Source organism: Bactrocera dorsalis, chromosome 5 (assembly GCF_023373825.1).
Source record: "Bactrocera dorsalis isolate Fly_Bdor chromosome 5, ASM2337382v1, whole genome shotgun sequence".
NCBI classification, from domain to species: Eukaryota; Metazoa; Arthropoda; class Insecta; order Diptera; family Tephritidae; genus Bactrocera; species Bactrocera dorsalis.
In genome coordinates, this window is record NC_064307.1 from 6565848 (window position 1) to 6592818 (window position 26971).

Below are 26971 nucleotides of genomic sequence, written 5' to 3' on the forward strand. Positions count from 1 at the left end.
GCGCGGTGTGGACGGCATACTAATTCCCACACATGGCTTTGGGGTTATTTTCAACAAACTGCTAACTTTGTACTTTTGCTTTTATTCGCTTCTGTGTTGCTGTCTTGTGCTGGTAATGCTGCTCATTCTAGCTCGCAGACACATAATAAAGATTTCGACTTGCCGCGTTTGCGTTTCCATTTCAAATTGCTGCTAACATTCTTGGGCTTTGTTCTCAAATCATGCAATAACTCAATTATGACACCCGACGACAGGCAGATTTACGAATTCCACTCATACAAATGCATATAAGAGTTTGAGTTTTTGTTTTTAAATTCTCAAACGTACAACTTTACACACATTTGGGCTTGTAAAGTTACAGATTTGAGGAAGGTCAGGCAGCAGCACTTGGGTCCGAGGTTTTGAATTAGTATTGACGTTGGGTTGTCTCACGTGGCCACACCTACTTCCGAATCGGATGCATTTACTTATAAGCAAACATAAATATTTGACGTTTGCCTGATTGCTTTGAATCTATCGTATAAATCGTGATATCGTGAACGCGCTTTGCATACCAATTTGTGTATGTGTTTGAGGGAAAATTAATATGAATTTGGTGAACGAAATTGATGCGTGAATCATCCGCTGAAGACTCCGAGGGTCAGCGATGTTGTATTTATTTACAACTTACAAGTTGAACGAACTCTTGATCCCTTGACAGGTTTTCAAAATAAAATTATTATGCTTCATGTGTAAAAAAAATAATAATTGGCACGGACGGAAGTGTGCGCCAACAATGGTTTCGGCCATCCAAAAACCCAAATGAGAAGTTATTTTAGTATGTGGCTATCACGCGCGAATGGAACAAAGGTCACTGGGGCTCAGTATTAAGATCCTTCAGCATGCTTATGAGAAGTTGAATATTTTTTAAAATGAGTTCACAAAAGTCATAACAAATATCAAATTATAATGTAACTAATGAATATCCATCACTTATTGCGGCCTCAGATAATGACGAGTCCTTGAGTGTAATTCTGCTAATAATTGACACTTCACAAATCGATTAACTCCAAAGCAAAGCCCAGAAATGGAGAGCTGCTTCAATTTTTGAAGTATGTATGTAGACATCATTATTTACGGTACTTATAGAGCAACTTTGAGTAAATAACCTATACATTGGGTAGTCGAAAAAGGATTTTCGTATTTTTAATCAAATTTTTATTTATTTTTTTATATTTATACTAATAAATAAACTAATATTTACCATTTTGGTTGACCATTTTCTGCCACTTTTCCGCTAGAGACATTATTCCATTAGTCTAAAAGTTTCTTCAGTGTAAATCGAAATTTCGAAATTTCCAGAACGGAACCGAGCGAACCATTGTTGTGCTACACGAACTGATACAACATCGTCTCTTTAAACTTCATAAATTTCATTGGTGGCTTGCGTGGCATTCTTCCCTTTTTTACACAAAATTTTCAAAATATAGCGAACAGCTGTAACTTTTTTCGAACTTCTTCGAATTTACTATTTTTTTTGGTTAAATGAAGCTTAAAGTCTCACCTTTCCAACACTATATGGTATGAACACAGTGTGATAAGTAGCACTGGAGATATACGACTACAACGAGATCTATTGACAAAATACGAAAAGACTTTTTCGACAACCATATTAAATTTTGTTAGAATTTTTACATTTTACTAAGCTAAGATCACTCTTCTACAAAGAACGGAAGAAACTATTTTGTTAACGAAACATTGTCACAAAAGTGGGAGATTACTATCTCATCATTAAACTACAATCAAACAAGTATCGAAAATAAGGTGGCACGTAATTTATATGGATATCACGAGCGTTAAATGTTTGCGTTGGCTTCTGCTTTGTGCTGACATTCGTTTGTCACCCACATACGTCTGGTATATTAAAATATTTAACTAAGTAATTAGGCAACTTCGATGTGCGTTCAAGAAAATTGTATTTAAACTCGATCAATCAGCCAATTTGCTATCAGTTCCATTCACCACCACAGTGAAACAACTACCAAACAACAACAAATTAAAAATGTTCAAATATGTAAGTGGAAATTGTTGTCTACAATTAGAGACTCATTTGAAAATAATTATTTATAATAATCCTTTATAAACTCTTCTATATGCAGTTCGCACTCGTTTTCGTCGCGCTCTTCGCCTTCGCCGCCGCCGAGCCTAAACCTGCTGTGGTGGCAGCACCATTGGCCTACTCAGCTTACTCAGCCCCATTGGTCGCTTCCCCCTATGCCGCTGCTTATGCTGCCCCCTATGCCGCTTATGCCGCCGCTCCTTATGCCGCCTACGCTTCACCCTACGCCGCCTACTCCGCTTACCCATACAACGCCGCCTACGTGCTCCGCAAGTGAATGGAAGTTGTAAAACTTATATCTGTTTAGCAGTTGATGAAGTGAATGGGCAATTGATTTCGAATATGAATTCTCAAGAAATATATAAAACGATCATTTAAATAACAAAAAGCTTTTTACTTTTATTGCTACCACAAAAGGCCTGTTTTCTGCTTAAGGACAATATTTGTTTTCAAAATATTATTCTCACTAAATTGCAGTTAATTTCGCAGAATTGGCAAGTAAATTTCATTTGAAATGGAGTTGGAAAATTGAACACTTTGTGCGAAAGGATAATAAAATAATTTTATCTTTACAATGTATTTATAACTGTCATTCTTTGAGGGTTGCCATTTTGTCGGCTGATTGTAAGTTAAAATTCCAAATTTGACAAAATCGAAAAACACGTTTCTCATAAACCATATAACGTGAAACAAGGTCCAATATGAGAGCATATTTTAGACATGAAAGATCTTCTAATAAAACCTATATGTCTTTCGAAGGCACCTAAGGTGAGCTCCTATAAAAGGTCTACCATCAAGAACGACGTGATATGAAATTGAAATAAAACAATCAAATTCAGTCAAAATGGGTTTTTTATATAGATAATTTTATGCCGTTTTTGACTTGAACAAAATATTGGTCAAATAGCCTACATGGCTTCCTTTACCTATCTCCACCCTTTTACGAAACTTTTCGAAGATCCGGTGTAGCACTTCGGCTGGAATTCCGGTATAGTGTACGGCATGTTGTTTTCAAGCTCTTAGAGTATTGTTGGTTGACCTTTGATTTAACAAACCTCTAGCGAAAATAATCCAGAGGCGTTAAATCGCAAGATCTTAGCGACTAGTTGACTGGACCATTTCTCGAATTTAAGAAGTCGCCAAACTTTGCACGCAATGTGTCCATAAGGCAAAACACTGTCTTGTTGCAAATAGAGATCGTCCGCATCGATTACTTCAAACTCTAGAAAAAAGTTGGTCAACATCATGCTCGCCATTGATGGTAACGGCATTTTCGGCCTCATTTTGAAAGAAATAAAGACGGATGATGTCGCCTTCCACAATCCGTACCAAACATTAAATTTTTGAGTATTGAGTTTCCTTTCCTGAACCACCAGAGATTTGGCTTACTCCAGTAGCGCCAATTTTTGTAGGTTGACAATGTCTTTAAGCCATAAATAGGCCTCATCTAAAAAGAGGATTCTTCGATGAACGGGAATTTGAGAATTTTTCAAAAGACGTGAATTTGCATAATAATTTTGGACAATTTCCAAGCGTTGTACCAAAGTGAAACATGACATGATGAGATGGCAAACTTTACTGAACACACTGACAAAATTTCACACAAATCCGTTAACAAACAGGGTCGCCATGGAATGTGAAAATGTTTGACATTTGACATTTGAATATTTGTTGTTGTTAGTGTAGCGGCAGAATTATGACGAGTTGACCGGATAAAAATCCGGGTCCGTTCTGGTTACGTAGACCCGAATGTCGTGGGAAAGGTCAAAATCTCGTCATCCCTATTGGTAGACGCTTCTATGTTATAGTGACATAGTACGATCCGAGCTATGACTCCACATTATAGTTATAAATTCGTTAGAGGAAACATATTGGCACAAGTCTGGGGGCTCATCTGAGCTATTTTCCCACTTTCGCTTATTTTTATCTCTAATAACCAAAAATGGAAATCAAAGCCTCAACACTATTGTAGTCAAGTTACCTTTATTATAACTAGTAAGGAATTAATAAAAAATTCTAATTCCTTAAATATGTATGGTCTTATCCTTTCGATTAATATACAAATGGAAATAATGAAATTTTCCTGTTGATTACGTCAAGCTTAATGAAATAAAAAAGTTCAAATAATTTTCGTTTTTACTTTTCCATTTATTTATGTTTTGCTCTTAATATTTTCGACCATTTGCCTATGGAATATCCAGTAATTTTCAGGCTTTTTTAAAATTTGCGCAAACACTCCTCCATAATTTACTTGCGGAGCACATAGGCGGCGCTGTATGGGTAAGCGGAGTAGGCGGCGTAGGGTGAAGCGTAGGCGGCATAGGGACTGGCGGCGTAAGCGGCATATGGGGCAGCATAGGCAGCGGCGTAGGGGGAGGCGACCAATGGGGCTGAGTAAGCTGAGTAGGCCAATGGTGCTGCTACCACAGCGGGTTTAGGCTCGGCGGCGGCGAAGGCGAAGAGGGCGACGAAAACGAGAGCGAACTGCAAGTAGATGAAGTAATTAAAAAAGGATTGTCGAATCGATATATACATATGTATTTATGAAATTGGAAGGCATCCAGAACTATTGCAAATCAAATTCACTTACGTATTTGAACATTTTGATTGTTTTGTTGTTGTTTTGGTAGTTGTTTTACTGTGGGGGAGCAAAATGGAACTGATTAAATATTTAGTGAAGGCTCGAGCTTAAATACAATTTGCGAATACAATGGCTGTATATTGAAGGTAAATATGTATATGAGTTGGTGCACACAAATCATTTGCATATATTCGGGCCGAATTGGGTGGGTGAACGAACGAAAAGCTGACATTACTGACCTACACACGTATGTATTTGGCTCGTTGAATTAGTAAGTGCTTATTGGACGTGTTTGCATTTACATTTGTGTACATATATGTATGTTTAGAGGTAAACTTAAACAAGTCAGGGCGCAGATATTGAAAGGTCAAGGGACACTCAATTGAGAAGTCAGTCGTGATAGTCACTCAAAATTTCATATAAATATTTAGTAGTCGAAAAAGTCTTTTCGTATTTTGTCAATAGATGTCATTGGAGTCGTATATCTCCAGATCAAAGTATTCGTTGTTATAAATATTACTTGAGGAAATGATTTCTTTTATATTTATTTGAAAAATTCTTACAAACATATTCATACTTTGCTGACCTGAAACGACAGTGAAAAGACGAAGGCAAAATGTTGACTTAATATGCGCACGACAACATCTTAAGTAACTGCCGAATAAATTTGGCTTAAACCAACGAGAATTTGCAACGAAAACGTACGTGCTCCAGCCAAAATTGTCACAATTCGCGGTCAAATATTAAAGCAGAAGCATAAAAAGCAAATAAATTAATTGGCTCTTTTTGCTTTTGTGCTGCACAGAAAATTTTCTATAATTTTAAGAGTATTTAAACCAGTCCAACGCACCGAACATTTATCAGTTTTATTCTGTTCTTCTGCAAAACCACCAACAAGCAAAATGTTCAAATACGTAAGTGTTGTTGTCATTATCCTCTAATTGCTTAATAAGCTAACTAAAAGTTGATATATTTATAAATATTACATATATAGAAATATCATCTACAATAATTTATTTTGGCTTACAGTTCGCTCTCGTTTTCGTCGCGCTCTTCGCCTTCGCCGCTGCCGAGCCTAAACCCGCTGTGGTTGCCGCGCCATTGGCCTACTCAGCTCCCTTGGTGGCCTCCCCATACGCCGCTGCCTATGCTGCCCCATATGCCGCTTACGCCGCCGCTCCTTATGCCGCCTACGCTTCACCCTACGCCGCCTACTCCGCTTACCCATATAGCGCCGCCTACGTGCTCCGCAAGTAAACGGAAATTAGCGGAAAGGAACAGGATTGAGGGATTATGAAAATGGGAAAATAAAACAAAAACATAAACGATAGACAAATGTTTTTTTAATCTATTTAAATTGGGTTTGTTGCTCAAATTGAGATCGGGAGAGATTTTTTTCCACAAATTACGCACTAGGGATTCGGGGGATTGGATAGAGGTTTATATAGCTTCAAGTAAATTATAATTATGAGGAATTTCAACAGCTGTAAGAAGCTCTGAGCTTATTTGGCTTAATTAAACCCTTCATTCTTCGGCATTAAATAATTTTAGAGCAACTAACCAGTTTGAAGGAAAATATTTGATTTGGACTAATTTTAATTTTGGCTTTTTATATTCGATCAATGGTAGAAAAGCTAAGGAATATACGTTAGACCATATAGTATGATTTTTCATGAGCTTCAACCTTGTTTAGCTCAGATGCTTTTCAGCTCAGAAACTATAAAAGGTTGAATGATGCAGTACATGCATACAAATTAAACCAGAGTTTAGGTTAGGGTTGCTTTCAAAAAATAATAAAAAAGGTTAGGTTATGTTAAAAGGTGGGTCCCAACAGGAGTCTCTCTTGGGCAGCTAAGAACGCCAGTCCGTTGTGGTACCTAAAATTGACTAAGCGCTTTGAGCCTATCGCAAAGGCAGGCAACTGAACTAGCTTATATCAGTTTCGGTTATGTCCTTTGGTTTGCCGAAGGTAAGACTGCCGAGATGTTTCAACCTCAGTCATTCAAAGTATGGAAAATTATTTTTCCATCTCACCCTTATCCATATAACTTTGACAATAACAACTAGGTCGAAAAGAATCACGCAGTCATCGACCAGCGCCTGCTAAGCGTACGCGAGGTCAAATTGTTCAGTGCTAGAACGCAAGACGCCAATGGAGATTCAACTTCGTTCCATTACGATGTGAGCAGGGCACGGGTGTTCTCTCTGGTTACTTCATCGGCTTTGCAGTTCTCAGGGATTGCACCGAGGCCAGGCATGCTGATGATGAAATAGCTTGATGCTATTTCAAGTGAGGACAGACACTCTTTGACTAGCTTTGAACGCACATCTGGCGAATTCAGCGCCAGTATTGCCGCTTTGCTGTCGGAGTGAGTGTTCACCTGAAGGAGGCAAAATATTCCAGTTTGTTGCATAACAGCCGTAATTCTAGAATGTCTCCTATATAAAGAATATAATTTGTCTCCCTTCTTTTACGATTTTCGTTTCAATGCTCTTTCTGTGAGTTTCACGAATCAATTAAAAACATGACTACTTACAACGGCTACTTGAAAGCTGAAAAAATAAAATTTAAACTTGCAATTGGCAAAAGTTGCGCACTGCAGTCCACCAACGGCTGGCGGAAGAGAGGAAAATGAGAGGGAAAAACAGACGAAATTTTCCATTGTTTCTAATTCAATCTGATTTTAACTGCGGCATTGTGCTTAATGAAACGGAACTGTAAGCGCTGCCAGATGAACTCTCAAGAATCAGCGGATTATGCCCATTGAATTTGAAAGCTGTGACGCATTGCTTCTCTGGAAGCAGAGTCCACCAAAGCCTCACCGCAAAGCAGCGACTCTGTGTGGAATCTCTAATGATGTTTTTGTTTGCCCACTGATTAGTTGTCATGGCCTTGAGCACTACTGACCTTTCCCGCACACACACACACACACATACGCGCATATCTGATTGTGATTACACTGCGCACAGGCGATTGGATACAATCGGGACCACTTTGGGGGCACTGAATTAAAACGAGCTGCGGCTTGTATAAATGCAACCTTACATACATACACATATTCCTACACACATATGAGAGTGTATGTTAATTATCATTTGCCTCGCACGAATCTCCACTCCCGCAGTGCACATCACGTTGAATACTTTCACAAATCCTTTTGTCCACCGAATGTGCTACTTAAGCTGTTGTTGTTGTTGCTGCTGGTCAGCAGCGCACATTGCTCCGAATCAACTGCTGAAATAAGCAAAGCACTTAGTATTGTTTGAGGCGTGCATTCAGCCATCTTGCTTGCAACGTGCGTGAAGGTTGACCGATTGAAGCACCGAGCGCTTGCTCGCATCCGAGTGTGTGTGTTTGTACGGCAATCGCCCATTGTGATTGGTGGCTATGCAAGTTCCCAATGTACCTGGGTGGGCGCTGTGCGATGCTGGTTTGTGTTGGGAAAGCGCTCCTAGACCGGAAATTTAATTTCAATGTTGGAGTTGTAGTTGCGCGTTCGTTCATTTCGTATTCGCCACGTTATGCTTTCAGGCGCTTTGATTTCGGACTTAAGCCATTCCGTAATAAGGAATACTTCATGAATTGCTTTCAGTGGTGGGCCATAAGGACACTGGCATAGCCATAGAAATGAACTCCATTCCAAGCACACACAGACACATACATACAGACGCACACTTGCACTCTCATGCCCACACTCATACGCAAGGGTGTTCTGGATCGCTCCAAACTCGTTTGTTTTCGTTACGTGGTCATGCGGTTACATTTCGCGCGGGCTCCGTTCTCACACACATATACATTCATATGTACACATATACATATACATATGTATTTACGAATAGATACTTGCGTGGCGTAATGCATAAATAAGCAAAGGCGGTTCGCCGCTCGTTCTCATTTTGCTCTATGTTTTCCGCTAGCGTCTTCGCTTCCGTGTTGTGAACTGCTTCCGTTATACTTATGGCTTACAGAAATAGCATTTTGCTGTCGGTCATGACTAGTTTTTCATTATTATCATTGCTTATAATATTTCGAATTATGAGCAGGACTCCGCCGGTGAAGAAATTTGAGAAACGAAGCTTGCCGCTGCCATACCAAACATCACCACAATGTCGATTGGTATTGCAAAGGATCCGATTTCTACAACTTGTCTTTATTCAATCATTTATCAGAATTTTTCTTATTCACTGAAATTCGTCTGATTTCCACAAGCATCAGATCAGATATCAAAGTTCCTTAAGGGAAAAACATTCGCTTGAGTTAATCAAAATATGACTCCTTCTGATATCTTTCCAAAATTACAATTAAATATTTCTTAATATTCACGATTTTTCGCCTTAAATCGTTGATCAAAACTTTTTCAAATAAAAGAAAGTGAAACTATTAGAATGACATTAAAATAATACATTAAAACAGGTTATGGTTTTTCGGTTTTGTTTTTATTTTCCAATATCAAACAGAGGTTTCCCTTTCATTGCCAATGAAGTCCAATTCGATGCTATCACAGGTCAACCGCTACATTCCGTTTACTTGCGGAGCACATAGGTGGCGCTGTATGGGTAAGCGGAGTAGGCGGCGTAGGGGGAAGCGTAGGCGGCATAAGGAGCGGCGGCGTAAGCGGCATAGGGGGCAGCATAAGCAGCGGCGTAGGGAGAGGCCACCAAGGGAGCTGAGTAAGCCAATGGTGCTGCCACCACAGCGGGTTTGGGCTCGGCAGCGGCGAAGGCGAAGAGCGCGACGAAAACGAGAGCGAACTGCAAAGTAAATTGAAAGTATGTTAAAAGTTAGTTGCTTGGCATATAAAATGTACTACTTACGTATTTGAACATCTTGTTTATTCTTAGTTTGGAAGTTGCTTTGTGGTAGAGCAAATTTTAACTGATAATAGTGTGGAGCTTTGCTCGAGTTTAAATACTCTGCCATTTTCAAAAAACTAAAAAGGAATATATGTGAGTGTATGCATATCTGTGATGGCTTGCTTTGCGAATAAGTAAGTCTGACTCTGATTGAAATTGTACGCAATTTTGTCGAAAATTCTTTTATTATTTAAATTTGGTACATACGAACCAATTTTCGTTCGTTGCTTGGTGTGCGCCGTGCATATTAAACCATTGTTTTGCTAAGCGCTTTACTGTCATTTCATGGTCGTCGTAGACGTGCGGATATGCCAACGTAAAATAAAATGTTTAGTAAAAACATTTTAGTATTATTTGGTAGAATTTTTGCTGAAACTTGTCGTACTTAAAACCCGTTATTTGATAATAATATTCTATGTACTTAGCCATCTCTTCACTAAAATTTAAGAGAAATAAAGCAATTGTATCCAGCTTTGGCACTTTTTAGTGCTGAGTGACATTTTCTTGATACAATTGTGTAATCGGTATACAATTACGCCCATTTTTTGTGTAATGTAGTTCTTTATGTCATCAATTGATTTGTCTGATTCTTGATTTTATGGATTCTTTGACATTTATGGATCATAATGTGTTTTAAACACAAAAATTTCCGAAATGGATTCCGATCCTATCAAGCACTCATTAACCCAATATATAGGTTAACGCTCTTTTAGTTGAAGTTTGATGTATAAGCCTATTAAGGGACTAAATGCACATATTTTCTTGGCCTTATTGTTGCTGATGCATCCGGGTAGTCTTTTAGTGATATAAGATTCCGTGGACACCGCTGCCGCAAATGGAAGACATTCGCATACCATGAAGGACTCATCCTGGATAGGAGGCCTTCGTGGTCGTCGAATATCGAAGAGAGACCAAAAAAGTCATCAATTGCCTGCAACTGTAGAGAAGCTATTGGAAAGATGTGAGTTCTCTCACCGAAAGTGGTTCTCTGGCTCACCACATTAAAGCCCATTATGTTCTATGGAGTCTTTATGTGGTAGAGGGCTCCAGAAAAGCCCACACTTGCAGGGAAACTTGAGAGCTTTCAACGGGCGGCGCTGATTAGCAGTGTGGTGCACTAAGGTCTACTTCAACCATGGTATTTAATGCCATTTTGCACATATTGCCCGTAGACTTTGTCGGAAGGTGTATGGCTGTATATGTGGCTATCAGACTATTTGAACACTCGGACACACACTTTGACTTCAAATCGGATCACTTAGATCTTGGAGTGGCCAAACCGATCTCTGGCGGCTCCTTCTCTGGCCATATATCGACAAGGGTGCTATAGGTGGGAAGAAGCCATTGGAGGAGAGAGGGAGGGAACTTCTTTACGGATGGGTCAAAGCTTGTGGGATGTTTGGGTTAACTGTCAGGAGCTCCTTATTAACTCCAGCTTCAGACTTCCTGACTACTGCAGTGTTTTCCAAATGGATTGCAGCCATTAAGTTAGCAGTAGATTTGCTGCTCTGGAAGAGAAGTGATCATTCATTGACTGTGCGTTCAGGCTGGTCAAGGTGTGCCTAAGCTGGCTATCAATGGCATCAAGTGTCTGATAAGACTGGTATAGGTGCCAGGCCACAGAAGAATCGAAGGAAATTGTAAAGCTGATTAGCTAGCAAGAAAAGGCACTCTAAAACTTCTAACAGTAGAATGAGAGCGGGTCGGTGCTTAGTATCCTATTGTGCTTTGCTACTAGATAGGTGGGCTTCGCGGCAGCTTGGCCAGAGCTGGGCCACCATCGGTATATGCACTGTCGCTAATTTATAAGTTCGAACACAGGAGTTCTTCTTTTTTTCTATGGCTTCACAAAGGACATATAGCACTTCACGTGCGATCTTCGATCAGCCGTCTAACCGAACCTAACCAAACTTTTAGGGATTCCGAAACAAAATTGAGTAATATCGCTCCCTCTCTGCCACCACAAATAATAAAGTGAATATCAGGACTTCTGTATATAGCTTTTTAATGCATATATATATATATATACTATCATGATATATATAAAATATAAATCAGTCATTAAGCAGATTGGTATGGTTAATATATTTTATTTCCTAAATACAAACTACTTAGATATGTATGTATGCAGAAATATTTAATTAACATTCTAAAGGCTTTGAAAATTTCAGTTCAAGTTTTTTGTTTATTTTGGTAATAATTAATAAAATTTTTATTAACCTTATGAGATACCCTTATTTTTCTTTTTGGCAGCGTATCGAAATGTGCGCTTTAGCGGCTTGTATAGCTTGAGTTGAAGGCACTTTTTTCTTCTTACTTATCCTCTCCATTACTCACAATTGTCTTGCATACATCAATACAAGTCTGACCAAATACATACATAAATAAGCGTGCATTATGCATGAATCCACAAGTATTTAAAGGCGAGCGATAAGTGATTTCATTATCAGTTTAATTTTGCTTCACCACAGTAAAACACCAAACAAAAACCAACACTCAAAATGTTCAAATACGTAAGTACTAACCGTTATTTGTTTACTATGAATTTAGTTTGTAATAAAATAAATTCTTTCTTGCAGTTCGCTCTCGCTTTCGTCGCCCTCTTCGCCTTCGCTGCCGCCGAGCCTAAGCCCGCTGTGGTAGCAGCACCATTGGCCTACTCAGCTCCTCTGGTTGCCTCCCCCTACGCCGCTGCTTATGCTGCTCCCTATGCCGCTTACGCCGCCGCTCCTTATGCCGCCTACGCTTCCCCCTACGCCGCCTACTCCGCTTACCCATACAGCGCCGCCTATGTGCTCCGCAAGTAAACGGAATGTAGCAAAAGATACCGGAATTTAAGGATGAAAAATGAAAAAATAAAACAAAACCATAAACGATAAATAAGTCTTTTGAAATTTATTCGGAAAATAGGAAAAAGTAATCATAAAGAAACGGCTTTGAGCTTCTCTGTGGAACTCAACTTTATGCAATTGATTTATCACTCTTCCGTTAGATCGAAATTTAATAGTTAATGGGTTCTTAAGTCATTACTAAATTATAATTATGAGAAAATAAGATACATGTAGTATATTGCAACGTGTTCAATTCTTTATTTGCGTTGCTTTCTTTTGTGCTACACAGAATGGGCCCAATCTTGTTAGTCGTTAAATCAACTTATAAGCTGATTCGTTAGCAAAAGCAATCTCTTATCGTACTCTGTCGTTAGATAAAGTATTGGAAGTCTTCTTTTTAATTTTGAGTTTGATGTCAAAAGTCCAAAAATATTGTATACTTTATAGCTTATTATAATTATTGACATTAATGTTCCATATGAAATTTTGTTCTTCTTAACATAAATTGAAAAAAAAATTCCGTCAACTAACATAAGGGGTTACATGGGTTTCCTCGGGTAAAAAGCAGCCTTTTTCAAAAAATTTTTTCTCATATAAATAATGAAATATTTGATTAGAATTTTTTATTGTTACAAACTTACACTATTAACTAAGAAATTCTGAAATTAAAAAAAAAAAAATGTTTTAAACTTGGCCATTGCCGGTGAAGCCTCTGAAAAAAGATGCGCCGCGTTGGCTGGATAACTCCTTAGAGGATCATCTAAAGTGAAACAAATTTTTGTTTAAGTTAAAACCTTAACTTAGAACTTGGACGAAAGAGGAAAGAAGAAGGAAAGAAACTGAAAATTGGAATTTTGGCAGACATTTTTACAATAAAATCAAAATTTCGTGAAATATTTTTTTTTCAAATATTTGTAAAAGTTCTTCGTCCAAGTCTTTAAGAATTGTATGTCAAAGATCTGTGTCAAATTTCATGAAGATCGGTTGAATAGTTCTCGAGAAATTTTGCCAACCAACTTCAAAAACAGAGTTTCGAGAAAAAACGACCGAGCACTTAGAGAAGCTAACCTCGAGCGTACAAGTTCTCAAAGCTGTATCTCCGAAACTGTTACTCGGATCAGTTTAGGCAAATTTAGGATAATATTCTAGAGGTACTGTAGAATTTAATAAGACAGTAAATAAATAGATTTTTTGAAACCCGTAAACCAATGTAACCCCATAAAGCAGAACACGAAGTAAACTAGCAAGGGTAACAGCGTTCTGTAGGTATCCTGAAAATGATCAAAGAAGTGTTGAACCGATCAGGCTCAAGTAATAACACTGCGATATAACAGAGTAAATATTTTACTATATTATTTAAATATCTACATATATGTATATAAATGGAACTATCTCTAAATCATAATATAATATGTTAGATCCTAATAAAATAAAACATATTCTAAGAAAATAGCAACACTTGAAGGATTTGATTCGAAAAGAGATCTTCGCTTAAATGTGTTGGCTTTTGTGCGCTAGTTTCGATTAGAGAAAAAAATACTCGGAACCCAAATAGACCGTTTTAAGGCTCCTAATACAGATAATCTTTCTATGTTCTATTCATATTTGACCTCGTTGCTTTTAGAACATTTTTTATTTCCTTTGGATCACATAAGTCAATTGGTTGATATTGCCTGAAGTTAGTTTTTATTAACTCTAATTGATTCCCACATATCTGATTTCCTATAGCTATAGAAAGAGCAAAAATAGAGTGTTATGTTGGACAGAAAATATTAAATATTGTTGTTTTTTCACCCAAAGGAAATTTAAATATGTTATTATTTGCTCTGAAAATGACCAACTTAAATTGGTCACGTGGAAAAGAACATTAAAATAATAAAAGTTTGTGACTTCGTTTCTAAATTTTCAGTTTTATTTAATTTCTTTCAATAAGTTTGAGTCAAATTTTCTCCCATTCAATGCCAATCAATCTCATTTATTGTACAATCACAGTTCCGCAGTTCTACTGCTAGGTTCCGTTTACTTGCGAAGCACATAGGCGGCGCTGTATGGGTAAGCGGAGTAGGCGGCGTAGGGTGAAGCGTAGGCGGCATAGGGAGCGGCGGCGTAAGCGGCATATGGGGCAGCATAGGCAGCGGCGTAGGGGGAGGCGACCAGAGGAGCTGAGTAGGCCAATGGTGCTGCTACCACAGCGGGTTTAGGCTCGGCGGCGGCGAAGGCGAAGAGCGCAACGAAAACGAGAGCGAACTGCAAAAGGAGGATATTTTTAAGTAAGAGATTCTATGTGCTAATCAACGTGTAATTTGTATGCTTATGCAAATTTGATTAAAGTTACTTACGTATTTGAACATCTTGTGTTTGATTTGTGCTGTATTGTTGAGAAAACAAAACTGAACTGATAAAAATATGACAATTGCTTGAGTTTATATACGCTTGCCATTTGGCCGATGGTTCAAAGCCCGACATAATTATGCGTTCAAAGAGCTGACATTGGTAAAGTTTTGGGCAAAACATGCAGGGTTATGAACAATCAGCTGTGACTCCAATGAAGTACGTGTGTGCGTGTGTATGTTTGTTTATGAGTCCGATTTTGGAGGCGTTGAGCCATGCATTTTAATGCCCACAATTACGAGTACCGACTTGGGTGACCATAGACAACCCGAAATGTGAGTGTACGACAATGAATTAAACTAATAAAACTAGTAACTAAATTAAATATGTAAATAAGGCAAATAAAGCAGTTGCGACCTTAGAGTATTTTGTGTGTGTTATAATTATTGCGTATATTTGTAATGAAGTTCTTGTTTTTACATTTTTAGCACACATTTTGGCCCGCGTCAATTGTGTGGTAATTGTACTTAACGTTAAGCATTCGTTGTTTTTGCTGTCAAGTACTTGCATTAGCACTAGTAATTAAAGGCCATCTTGCCACATACGCATTGGAAGGGAGCCGCCTCGGGCTGAAATAAAGCAAAATTGCCCGAAAATGCCCAAATGCCAACAAATGCTCAATAACAGCTGCCACAACAACCGTCATTCAGCGGGGCGCGTGCGGGGGCGTTTCAAATGACCTGCTGCCTCCAAGCGCAGCGACGCTTCCTGCATACCAAATGAAGCGCTCGCGGTGATACGGTTATCGATGGCCTGCGTGCCCATCGTCATTGAGCCGTCATGTCCGCAGTTATTTAGTACACAGCTAATGCAATTTTTGCTTGCTCACACGCACACGCACATGTATACATGTATGTATATAGTGTATTTAAGATGCGTATTTTATTGGCGTTCTTGATTACACGTCATATATTTACATATAAACGCTATATATTATAATACATACAAGTATATACGACTACAATAGTATGAAGTTATATTGTTTTGAGCGTCTACTAAAATGTCTTGAAGCGCAAAAAGCTTGTTTTATTTCCTCAGAAATCAAAACACTTCTGGAGATACTTAATTTTCTATTCTAACACATCAAAATGCCTTATTTTGTCGTCGCGGTTTTCTTCTTGGTAGTGGGTCCACAGGATAAGTGTTCCATATTCCACTTCGATATGAAGTGTCAGTATGGTTTGTACCATTTGAGGCGTCGACCGCTTTTGGAATCAAAATTTTCACATTATTTCCGAAATTTTTTTTTTGAATTTTTTGTGGGATTTCAGACATGGTGTCAAAGAGAAAGATGCTCAGTATGCTTTGACATTTCATCATGAATAGACTTACTAACGAGCAACCCTTGCAAATCATTGAATTTTATTACCAAAATCAGTGTTCGGTTCGAAATGTGTTTCGCGCTTTACGTCCGATTTATGGTCTACATAATCATTTCTCATTTCTGGTTGAATGGCTACGTAAATAAGCAAAATTGCCGCATTTGGGGTGAAGAGCAACCAGAAGCCGTTCAAGAACTGCCCATGCATCCCGAAAAATGCACTGTTTGGTGTGGTTTGTACGCTGGTGGAATCATTGGACCGTATTTTTTTCAAAGATGCTGTTGGACGCAACGTTACGGTGAATGGCGATCGCTATCGTTCGATGCTAACAAACTTTTTGTTGCCAAAAATGGAAGAACTGAACTTGGTTGACATGTGGTTTCAACAAGATGGCGCTACATGCCACACAGCTCGCGATTCTATGGCCATTTTGAGGGAAAACTTCGGACAACAATTCATCTCAAGAAATGGACCCGTAAGTTGGCCACCAAGATCATGCGATTTAACGCCTTTAGACTATTTTTTGTGGGGCTACGTCAAGTCTAAAGTCTACAGAAATAAGCCAGCAACTATTCCAGCTTTGGAAGACAACATTTCCGAAGAAATTCGGGCTATTCCGGCCGAAATGCTCGAAAAAGTTGCCCAAAATTGGACTTTCCGAATGGACCACCTAAGACGCAGCCGCGGTCAACATTTAAATGAAATTATCTTCAAAAAGTAAATGTCATGAACCAATCTAACGTTTCAAATAAAGAACCGATGAGATTTTGCAAATTTTATGCGTTTTTTTTTTTTAAAAAAAAGTTATCAGGAAAATATATAAGATCCGTATCAAATTTATTTTGTCCATCACTTGCGCACACCTTCAGTAAACCCAAAACGACTAAAAGTGTCAAATTCATTTTGGTGCACTTTTCACCTTGTCTTAATTTTAAGCCAATTCAGAATATTCTGCGATTTTTTTGAGTTCCGTACGAAGCAGCTGCTCTTGTTTAAATAGACTTTTTAAAATATCTGCAAATTCTTACACGCGCACTTTCACGCCAAGGAGACGACACTCTCTCTGCTCTGAGTGCAAATGGAGCGGAATGAAACAGCAAAGAGTTTCTGTTGCTGATTATGTTAACCAAATATGATGCGCGAAGTGTGAATTACTCATTAAATTATGCCTTTCATGACAACTGAATAAGAAGTCAAAGAAGAAAAGAATGATCTGATGTGAAAAAACAGTGGAATCAGTTGTTAAGACTATCTATTTGAGAAAATAGCTGCACGAAATCGGCGATAAATTCTTGGCCAAGACAATGCCACAAACACCCAATAACTATAGCATTTTCAAATTGACCGATTTATACTATAAAAAATGCCCCGATGAAGGGTATTTTGGCACCGATGTAACCGCTATTTTTATTTACATACTTTTCATTCATAACTAGCTTGGAGGAAGTGAGTTGTAAAGTCTCTTCAAGTTGGAGAATAATGAGAAAGGTCATTGAACAGATTTTTTATGAAATGAGTTTTAGAATAATGTGGTGAATATGCCTAGAAGATATATTCGTTAAAGCTCAATGCACAACATTAAAAGCAACAAGTAATGAAGAGCCAAGTTCGGTTATAACCGAACATTTCGTACTCCTGAAGGTTGCAAATATTAAAGATACCTTCCGGTATATGGGGTCTAGGGCGAGTTTTCACCCGATTTTATTTATTCTAAGTACAAATACATATACACCATTATAAAAAAACACGCTCTCTCATTTTCATTAAGTTAACTCACTTAATTGTATTATAGTCCAGTCATTATAGTAAGTCCACCTCGGATTCGGTATACCCATTTATATATTTGTATTCACAGAGACGAGATTCTTACCTAATTTAAGCTTAAATGACTGGACTATTAGTCGATATATTCGGTATAAAGACACCCGGAAGTTCGAAAATCTTAATATATACTACGTATGTGGGGGCTTATGGAAGTATAGACCCATTCAAACCATTTGTACCACGATTCTCTCTGAATTTCAATTATATATCTGACACAGTGACCAATATTTTTGGTAAAAAGTCGACTATAGGTACTGGGTTTCCAATTTTCGGTACTTAGGGGCTTGAAGAGTTTTTGTTTGATTTGGAAATTTTTTTGTCATAAAATGGCATACTTTATAGGTGTTATTAGTGTAAAGTTTTATTCAGTTACATTAATTACTTCTAAATTTGTGTACTGGAAAATGCGAGAATTAATTGGAATTCTAAATTGCGTTGTATGAGAAGTAGGCGTGTTTGCAGTCCGATTTAAAATTAGTCGAAATCGGTCGGTCGGGTTCCGAGATGTGGGATTTCACCAAATAGTGGGCGCTGCCATGCCCATTGCCCATTTTCATTCCAGCGCTCATAAAGCCGTCTCATACCGTGTCGGAGGTAAACTTTAATGGCTCTGGCATAATTAGTTATAGATTTATTGCGCTTTAAGTAGTTTTGAACAGTACCATTAAATGGGGAGTGAGCGGGATTATCATCCGATTTCATCCATTTTCACACTATCGGTAGGTGGTCTTATAATATTTGCGTTAGGTGAATTTGGTTATTTCAGCTTAAGTAGTTTAAGAGATATGTACACTTAAAATGTAAACTTATTAGAGGTCATGGTCCTGACCCACTTCTTCAACTACTGCGACCCCTTGCGCCAAATTATTATTCTATATTTTAATTTAGAGCTTATTTAAGTCATTTTATAGGTCTTTGGTTATTTTTTTTTTATTGGTGGGCGTGGCAGTGGTCCGATTAAGCCCATCTACGAACTTCTGTTTTTTTGTACTAAGGAACCCGTGTACCAAGATTCATCAAGATATCTCAATTTTTACTCAGGACCTACAGACAGTCTCACGGATTTCGAATTTCCTCGTCATCTTGATCATTTATATGTATGTATATCTATCTCGCTTAGTTTTAAGTGATACGTACAACCGTTATGTGAACAAAACTATTATACTCTGCACCAACAGGTTTCGAGAGTATGAAAAGTGTGGCTTTTCTCAGCAAAGTTTTGCATACGCTTCTGTATTCTGAGCTTGTCTTTTCTACCGATAAAAGCATCCGCTAATACAAATTACGCCTTTCCACGGAGTTTGTATGCTACTTACTATATACCCTCTTACAAACACACACAGTCAAACTTGTGTATTTTAATACAAGGTGTCAATTTACGGCCTTCAGGCCTTCAAGTGTTTAGTACAAAGCGATTAAATATTCGTAGCACAGAAAATAAAGAAAAAATCAAAATTCGGATAGTCGCCAAAAAATTGACTTCCCCGAAGAATTGTATTTAAAGGCGAGCAAGAAACGAATTTGTCATCAGTTAAATTTTGCTCCACAACAGTAAAACAACTACCAAACAATCAAAATGTTCAAATACGTAAGTATACACTAATCGTAATTTGTTTATTATGAATTTGTTTTGTAATAAAATGAATTCTTCCTTGCAGTTCGCTCTCGTCTTCGTCGCTCTCTTCGCTTTCGCCGCCGCCGAGCCTAAACCAGCTGTGGTCGCAGCACCAGTGGCCTACTCAGCCCCATTGGTCGCTTCTCCCTACGCCGCTGCCTATGCTGCCCCATATGCCGCTTACGCCGCCGCTCCCTATGCCGCCTACGCTTCACCCTACGCCGCCTACTCCGCTTACCCATACAGCGCCGCCTATGTGCTCCGCAAGTAAACGGAATGTAGCGACCGACCTGTGATAGCATCGAATTGGACTTCATTGGCAATGAATTGAAAGGACAGAAAATAATGAAAAGTTTTCCAAACAAACAACAATAAAACACAATTAAAACGAAATTTTTTGTTTCTGTATTTTATTGGTACTTGGTGGGAATATTTTTCCTCTTAAAACGCAAACACATTGATATCTTGAAATGTGAGGATAATTTCCAAAGGATATTACAGTTATATTTCTGGGGTAAAGGTAAATGACGAATAGTTAACTTCTGGAAAAAGTTTGCAACTTCGCTTGCTTCAGTCTATGAATAGTTTTTAAAAAACTACGGGGCGAATATTACTTTGGTGTTTGAATATAAAAGTTATATCATCTATATAAGTAGATCTATCCATATTCGTATATTTGTATATATCTATGTATATTAGAGCGGGTTAACCTTTTTCTATAAAATCGCGTATGCGGGAAATGTTTTATCATTCTGAACAAATCTGCTTAAAGGACTATGGGTCAAAAACTGGTTTCAAGCCAGCAAGCCGACAAATGATTCATAGAATGTCAAAAAGCCCCTACGTATTAAATATCATTCGAATATCAAAAAAACTGATGAACAAATATTTACAATATCAAAAAATTTCGCTTTAAAAATCACCGACCCGAAACCGGTTTTATACCCATAGTCTCTTAGGCAAAGTTGTTGAGAATGATCCGTAGAACATTTCGCGTATATTCAATTTCCCCACCTTTTGGCTCACTATAAATCGACATGCTCTAATGTATCATATATACGACCACACATATCTCATGACTTGATAAAATCAGACATATGTTCTATAGATTTTAGAAACACAGAGTAGTCCATTAATACCTATGTATTATATATAATTTACTTATAATTTCTAACTTTCGAACGCTAAATTATAGCATTCCTGCTTGCGAGTTAGAAATTCTTATAGGTTCACTCAAGCACCTAAAAAATGCGGTCATGAGGCTTTGCCGAAGGCAGGAAGAGCAAACAAAATCGAAACTTCCTAAATGAGTATCAACAACACAGAAGCAGTTGTTGTTGTTGCGCCTTGTCAATGTTGGTCAATGCCTTTAAGCACTGCAACGCTTCTTGCATTCTTAATGAATCTCTGGCGATAACACGACTGCCGAAAGTTGGCAGCGGCCACCACCGTGTCAGCAAGCCCTTTTGTTGTATGTATTTCTTTCCCTCACCATGGAATATGTCAATATGCTCTCATAATCATATGAGAGGAATATGTGCCAAGCTTATTACAATCTCCACTATACATACAATACTCACATACTTATTCATATACTTTATACAAGTAATAACTACTGATATGTACTAGAGGTAAGCTTTTTATGTCATGAGCTTGCAGTCGTCCAGAAAACACTCATCGTTTATCCACCACATTTGCATAATTTTGGACTTAAAAAATTGATATGTGCAAGCCATAAGACTTCGGTTGTGGAAACGTCTGGGTGATTCAATGCTTAAAGCCACTAAAGCGTTTACGATAAGGTAGTTTATGACCGTGTAATCCTGGGATAAGTACAATCGATGCAGTCAAGGGTCTCAGGCTTGGGCATCAAGAGTCTTTCGAACAAGAGTCGGGTAGCAGTTAATATAAATTTGCGCAGGAGATCAAGAGCTACGATTGAGAGTAGCTCACTAGTCAAAAAGTCCATGACCTTACTAGCAGCAACATCAAGCTCCTTCCATATTAAACTTTTCTGGGTGCCTGACCACACCGGAATCATTGAAAATTGTGAAACCGTTTGGTCAGCAATCAGCACTTGTGGAGTTACGAAACCCTTCTGACTCAGAGTGGAAGGTCCATTGAACTACTAGCTCTCAGCAAGGCTCACAACGCCGCAATGATAGGCGTCTTAACTGGACACTATCACACTGGCACTCACGGGGCGAGGCTCAAGATTTTCGAAGACGCAAATTGTCAAAGTATTAATGAGAAAGCTGAAGTGAACACATCTTGACTCTTTCGTCGCCAAAGTCCGGCTTGGGATTAAAGAATCACGGTTGCTATACTTTTTAAGAACCCGGCGAATTAGCTGGAATTTATATTTTTCTTCTTACGCTTACGCTGTTATAGCCGAGTTAACAACAGCGCGCCGGTCGTTTCTTCTTTTCGCAATTTGGCGTCAATTCGAGATACCAAGTGCAGACAGGTCTTTCTATCGTGTTTTCTGCCAAATTGCAAAGGACCATACATTTTCAGCAAATCGACTCAAATATTAACTGCTTCGATAAATTTCTCCCAGGCATTTGTCAATATGCGAAGTTCCTTATGATCTAAACCTAGGACTTCTGGCCATCACAATGGATGGGCGACTCTAGCAGTCCAGTCGGATTATTCTTGGCTTCACGATAAATTATCCTATTTACCTAACCGAACCTATGCTTATCCTCACCCTATGTATACCTGAAACGATGTATGCTGAGCACATCGTCAGAATTGGGTGCGATGAAATGGTAATACGTTTCGGAATTTAAGGATCTTTAGCCAAATGCATTGCAATCAATAATTCTGAAGTCGTCAAAAGTTTTAATAAAGTAATCGCGTTCATATCTATGGAATTCTGGTCAGGCTTTTAAGTTGTTCTATACAATAATGCAGAAGAGCTCTGTAAAGAAGAAAAACAACAGAGGAGACCGTGTTGCCTTCACACTTTAGACTTACGTCAACCCGAGATATTCTGAGAGCATACAACCTGAATGGGCTAAGATGTGTAGGTACCAGCGAGAGTACATTATACAAAGAGCATACATTTCGTTTTAATTTCTTGGACCTTTTCAAAAACTAAGTGTAAATTTCTATATTATATGTATATTTAAAAACAAAAACCTGTCATAGGTGCATCTATATATAAACGTAACTACATAAATCTGAAAACTTAACCTGCCAATGGTTTGCACCCAATGGAACATGTTTCGTCAGTTCCTTCCAGCGAATTAATAAGAAAAAAAATATCCTTTATGAATTATCTTCATTTTAATTGGTTATTTTGTATGACAGCAATATTCTATAGCCGTATGATATCGGCGGTTTCGACAGATTAACCAGCTTTTTAGCGAACATGCGCATTATTTTTCGTTTATACGGATAGATGACAACAGACCGCTGGTTAGTTTGACCATTTATATACAAGTACATGTATATTATATACCCTAAGAGGTCTGCGGAGTTTCCTTCTGAGTATTACAAACTCCGTGGTGCACTTAATACAGGATAAATTAGGGAATAGATGTCACTGATCATTGATATTATAAAAATTAAGTCTTGCATACAAAATGAGCTTTCACACGTCATCGATACAATTCTTTGTCGAAAGACCTCTTTTTAAATAAAAATTTATGAATATAAAAAATTAAAATAAATATTTAAGACTATTCTAAGACTAGGCATATGTCTCAAATATATCTTTTCTAAAAAGTGTAGCATTGATTATCAATTACAGGTATATGTATGTATACTATATATATATACAGATGTATATAGTATACACCTCAATATATATGTAGGTAAATACACATTATTAGCGTATATTTTAATATAAACGGTCAATTTGTGGCCTTCTACGTGCTTAGCCAAAAATTGTCGAAATAAAAACCTAAAAAAAACACAAAACGAAAAACTCAAAAACTTCTCGGCCAATAAAATCGCAATAACAAACTAATTGTATTCGTATATAAAGACGGACAAACAACGAATTTGTCATCAGTTAAATTTTGCTCGACAACAGTAAAACAACTACCAAACAATCAAAATGTTCAAATACGTAAGTACAAACTAATCGTAATTTGTTTATTATGAACTTGTTTTGTAATAAAATGAATTCTTCCTTGCAGTTCGCTCTCGTCTTCGTTGCGCTCTTCGCCTTCGCCGCTGCCGAGCCTAAACCCGCAGTGGTCGCAGCACCATTGGCCTACTCAGCTCCTCTGGTTGCCTCCCCCTACGCCGCTGCCTATGCTGCCCCATATGCCGCTTACGCTGCCGCTCCCTATGCCGCCTACGCTTCACCCTACGCCGCCTACTCCGCTTACCCATACAGCGCCGCCTATGTGCTCCGCAAGTAAACGGAATGTAGCGGTTGACCTGTGATAGTACCGAATTGGATTTGATTGGCAATGAAAAGGATAAAATTTTACTGAACCCACAATAGCAAAAAAATAAAAACAAAAGTTGGAACCGAATTTATTTTGTGTTTGTTATTTCGTACATTCCTTGGCTGATTCGAAAGTTTCGGATGGGTTGCGATAATAGGAAGTAGTGACGTTAGGGATTTAGAATGCTTGATAAGTTCGCAGAACGCTCAAAAGATGAAACAAAAGCGTTTGTTTCGATGGAATAATACTTTTTCATTTCTCCAAATTACTTAATGGATGTTTTCTGCTGCTACATTAACAACAACAACATGGCTCATTGCACAATTTATGGTCCGCTTGAGACGAAACGCATTGCTTCCAAATCTTAAGCAATTCATTCATTTGGACATACCATTTGTAAAGCCTCATTTTAATTGCAAATTTATGAAAGATCAGTAAGAAGACCTCGGCATTACTGCTGGGCATTCGCGAAACAAAGCTCATGCGTGCACTTGTGCTGCATTTTTGTGTGTGTGGCCAACTCAGCGAATCGCTAGCTCCAGGGATTTCGCGTCGAGTTCAGCAGAGTCGCTGGCAGTCCTTCAGCGTTCACTGCTGCAACTCGGCTGTCAACAACATTTTCATGGTCACTTCAGTGTGCGAGTTGATTTGTAGCTGTCAGCAGTTGTTGCCAGCGAATATTTGGTTGGGTTAACAGTTACTTGTAAGCGACAGCGTGTTTACCGCGTTTTTACTTAGTGCCGTGGTCTGCGTTGACACTTGCTACATGAACAATTTCAGTGTGATAAACAGTTGCAATGAACACTTATGTTTTTATTACGGATAATTATATGCACATATGCCGCTACTTTTAGTTTTTTAAATTATAACGGATTTTTCAATAGAGATGCTACAAAAGTAGACCGATAGGGATAACAAACAATGCCATATCTTTTCCCGCTCTTTTGAGATTTCTCTTCAGTAAGGTTTGTCATTTTATCATGGATGGATATACGATCCAATAACGAGTCGAAATTATTAAAACTTACTACCCAAATTCGGACCTCAACTTTAAGAGCGTTTTTGACCGTCATTATCGTCCTGTCAGATCAAAATTGGGCATCTAGTGGAAAAATTTGAAACCACAGGCACGGTACAAAATGTTACCGTGCTAGTGAGACAAAGAAGTGCCCGTGATGTCGTATTGCTGTCGCTAGCGCTTCAATTGAAGAATCTCTGTGACGTCGTTGTGGCAAATTATGCGAAAAGTTCTTGGCCTCTTACAAGATCAAATTTACGCAAGAACTGAAGCAACTTGACCACCAGAATCGTCGTATGTTCGTGAGGCTCATTTCTGTATGAACGGCTTCGTCAATAAGCAAAATATCCGTTATTGGTCACGCAGCAATCCACACGTACTCCATCAGTCACCATGGCATCGCGAAAAAATTAGGGCTTGGTGCGGTTTATGGGCCGACGGCGGCATTGGACCGTACTTCTTCCGTGCTGATCGAGACCGGCACGTAATTTGATATATTCATGCATTTCTTCAACTTCATGCATCAAATTAAATACAAAGTATTGGTACCCAGAGGCTTTCTTCAGTGGCAACACTGCATAGGACTAATTTGGCTCGAGGTTTTTTTGATGTTTGCAAAGGCATACTTGGAAATAAGCACTAGTCTACAATTAATTTCTTAGGGTCAATTGGGTTATATTGGCTATTATTGAATAAAACCATGACTTTTGACAAATATTATTGGCAAGTCGATGTCCCATGACCCAACTATAATAATCAACTTCCTTCCCTATGGTTGAGCTCAAGCTCTTATGGCAAGTAATTCGTATATAAAAGTAGCATTTAAAAAGTGCTCAGGAAAACGTTTTAATACCAAACTAAGTGAATTGGTAAAATTTTTTTATACAAACTCGATAAAATTTATGGAGCTTTAAGTTCCTTTCGTCACTCTGCAAGTTCTGGCGAGTATTTATTATTCCTACTCAGTAAAATATAAAAAACAATTGTATTTAGTTTTCGTTTAAAGTTTTTTTTATTCATCATAAGTTTTATAATGAAAAACTTAGTCCTTTTCATTGCCAATCAAATCCAATTCGGTACTATCACAGGTCAACCGCTACATTCCGTTTACTTGCGGAGCACATAAGCGGCGCTGTATGGGTAAGCGGAGTAGGCGGCGTAGGGTGAAGCGTAGGCGGCATAAGGAGCGGCGGCGTAAGCGGCATATGGGGCAGCATAGGCAGCGGAGTAAGGGGATGCGACCAATGGGGCTGAGTAGGCCACTGGTGCTGCGACCACAGCGGGTTTAGGCTCGGCAGCGGCGAAGGCGAAGAGCGCGACGAAAACGAGAGCGAACTGCAAGGAAGAATTCATTTTATTACAAAACAAATTCATAATAAACAAATTACGGTTAGTTTGTACTTACGTATTTGAACATTTTGATTGTTTGGTAGTTGTTTTACTGCTGTGGAGCAAAATTTAACTGATGACAAGCTATCGGACGTTGGGGCTTAAATATAAATTGGTTATCGGCTCGTGCGCTTTGGCCAATATTCGTGCATATATTTGAGCGTGACTGAAGCGGTGTGTGTGTGTGTAGGTGGGTGTAGTATTATTTTGATGAACAATTATACTAAAATAAAAAGTTCGACTCACTTGGCCTAAACACGTCGTAGATCCTCAGTGCCATCATACTCCTAAGCACTAGTGTGTGTATGTGTCTGACAGTTGTGAGGTCATTAAAAAACCTCATTGGCAGTCGACTGCTTTAATTTCATTTCGAACTGTCTCAGCTTAGCTACGGCCGTATGCCGTTACGCATACTAAATACTCAAGCGTGCAAAATTCAAGCTGCGTAAATTTGAAAAGGAAACATTCTTAAATTTTGTTTGTTTTCATAAAAATAATTGGTTGTTCGAAATATCTAAGCATCGGTCTTAAGTAATACTTTGTCTGTGCAAACATAGGCTTTTCGAAAAGAGACGGAAGTGTGCAGTAATAAATTTCTGGCATTAAGTAGTCGATATTTGCAATGAATATTTTTAAAAAAGT

At 38.3% G+C, this 26971-nt stretch overlaps 9 protein-coding genes across 9 annotated transcripts; 5 read left to right on the top strand and 4 right to left on the bottom strand.

Annotated features, from left to right (window-relative positions):
• The first annotated feature begins 1773 nt into the window (after positions 1-1773).
• On the top strand, positions 1774-2754 carry LOC105233705 (cuticle protein 5.1-like). Its single transcript, XM_011215858.2, has 2 exons — positions 1774-2053; positions 2139-2754. The coding sequence occupies exons 1-2, from the start codon at positions 2042-2044 to the stop codon at positions 2373-2375; spliced, it is 249 nt and encodes an 82-aa protein (XP_011214160.2). The 5' UTR covers positions 1774-2041; the 3' UTR covers positions 2376-2754.
• A 1447-nt stretch (positions 2755-4201) lies between these two features.
• Positions 4202-4808, bottom strand: LOC105233703 (cuticle protein 5.1-like). The gene is made up of 2 exons (XM_011215857.3): positions 4689-4808; positions 4202-4582 (listed from the first exon to the last, which is right to left on the bottom strand). Exons 1-2 carry the CDS (start codon positions 4698-4700, stop codon positions 4346-4348), a joined length of 249 nt encoding a protein of 82 aa, XP_011214159.1. The 5' UTR covers positions 4701-4808; the 3' UTR covers positions 4202-4345.
• Positions 4809-5569: 761 nt separating this feature from the next.
• LOC105233702 (cuticle protein 16.5-like) lies at positions 5570-6005 on the top strand. Its single transcript, XM_011215856.3, has 2 exons — positions 5570-5593; positions 5709-6005. Exons 1-2 carry the CDS (start codon positions 5582-5584, stop codon positions 5934-5936), a joined length of 240 nt encoding a protein of 79 aa, XP_011214158.1. The 5' UTR covers positions 5570-5581; the 3' UTR covers positions 5937-6005.
• Positions 6006-9203: 3198 nt separating this feature from the next.
• On the bottom strand, positions 9204-9647 carry LOC115065709 (cuticle protein 16.5-like). Its single transcript, XM_011215849.3, has 2 exons — positions 9495-9647; positions 9204-9431 (listed from the first exon to the last, which is right to left on the bottom strand). Exons 1-2 carry the CDS (start codon positions 9504-9506, stop codon positions 9204-9206), a joined length of 240 nt encoding a protein of 79 aa, XP_011214151.2. The 5' UTR covers positions 9507-9647.
• A 2295-nt stretch (positions 9648-11942) lies between these two features.
• LOC115065710 (cuticle protein 5.1-like) lies at positions 11943-12416 on the top strand. The gene is made up of 2 exons (XM_011215853.3): positions 11943-12046; positions 12113-12416. The coding sequence occupies exons 1-2, from the start codon at positions 12035-12037 to the stop codon at positions 12338-12340; spliced, it is 240 nt and encodes a 79-aa protein (XP_011214155.1). The 5' UTR covers positions 11943-12034; the 3' UTR covers positions 12341-12416.
• A 1651-nt stretch (positions 12417-14067) lies between these two features.
• Positions 14068-14838, bottom strand: LOC105233701 (cuticle protein 16.5-like). Its single transcript, XM_011215855.3, has 2 exons — positions 14704-14838; positions 14068-14611 (listed from the first exon to the last, which is right to left on the bottom strand). The coding sequence occupies exons 1-2, from the start codon at positions 14713-14715 to the stop codon at positions 14384-14386; spliced, it is 240 nt and encodes a 79-aa protein (XP_011214157.1). The 5' UTR covers positions 14716-14838; the 3' UTR covers positions 14068-14383.
• A 4494-nt stretch (positions 14839-19332) lies between these two features.
• Positions 19333-19909, top strand: LOC125778637 (cuticle protein 16.5-like). Its single transcript, XM_049457327.1, has 2 exons — positions 19333-19489; positions 19560-19909. The coding sequence occupies exons 1-2, from the start codon at positions 19478-19480 to the stop codon at positions 19785-19787; spliced, it is 240 nt and encodes a 79-aa protein (XP_049313284.1). The 5' UTR covers positions 19333-19477; the 3' UTR covers positions 19788-19909.
• Positions 19910-23456: 3547 nt separating this feature from the next.
• Positions 23457-23962, top strand: LOC105233700 (cuticle protein 16.5-like). Its single transcript, XM_011215852.2, has 2 exons — positions 23457-23594; positions 23665-23962. The coding sequence occupies exons 1-2, from the start codon at positions 23583-23585 to the stop codon at positions 23890-23892; spliced, it is 240 nt and encodes a 79-aa protein (XP_011214154.1). The 5' UTR covers positions 23457-23582; the 3' UTR covers positions 23893-23962.
• Positions 23963-25939: 1977 nt separating this feature from the next.
• Positions 25940-26472, bottom strand: LOC105233699 (cuticle protein 16.5-like). The gene is made up of 2 exons (XM_011215848.3): positions 26346-26472; positions 25940-26275 (listed from the first exon to the last, which is right to left on the bottom strand). Exons 1-2 carry the CDS (start codon positions 26355-26357, stop codon positions 26048-26050), a joined length of 240 nt encoding a protein of 79 aa, XP_011214150.2. The 5' UTR covers positions 26358-26472; the 3' UTR covers positions 25940-26047.
• Between the last annotated feature and the right edge of the window lie 499 nt (positions 26473-26971).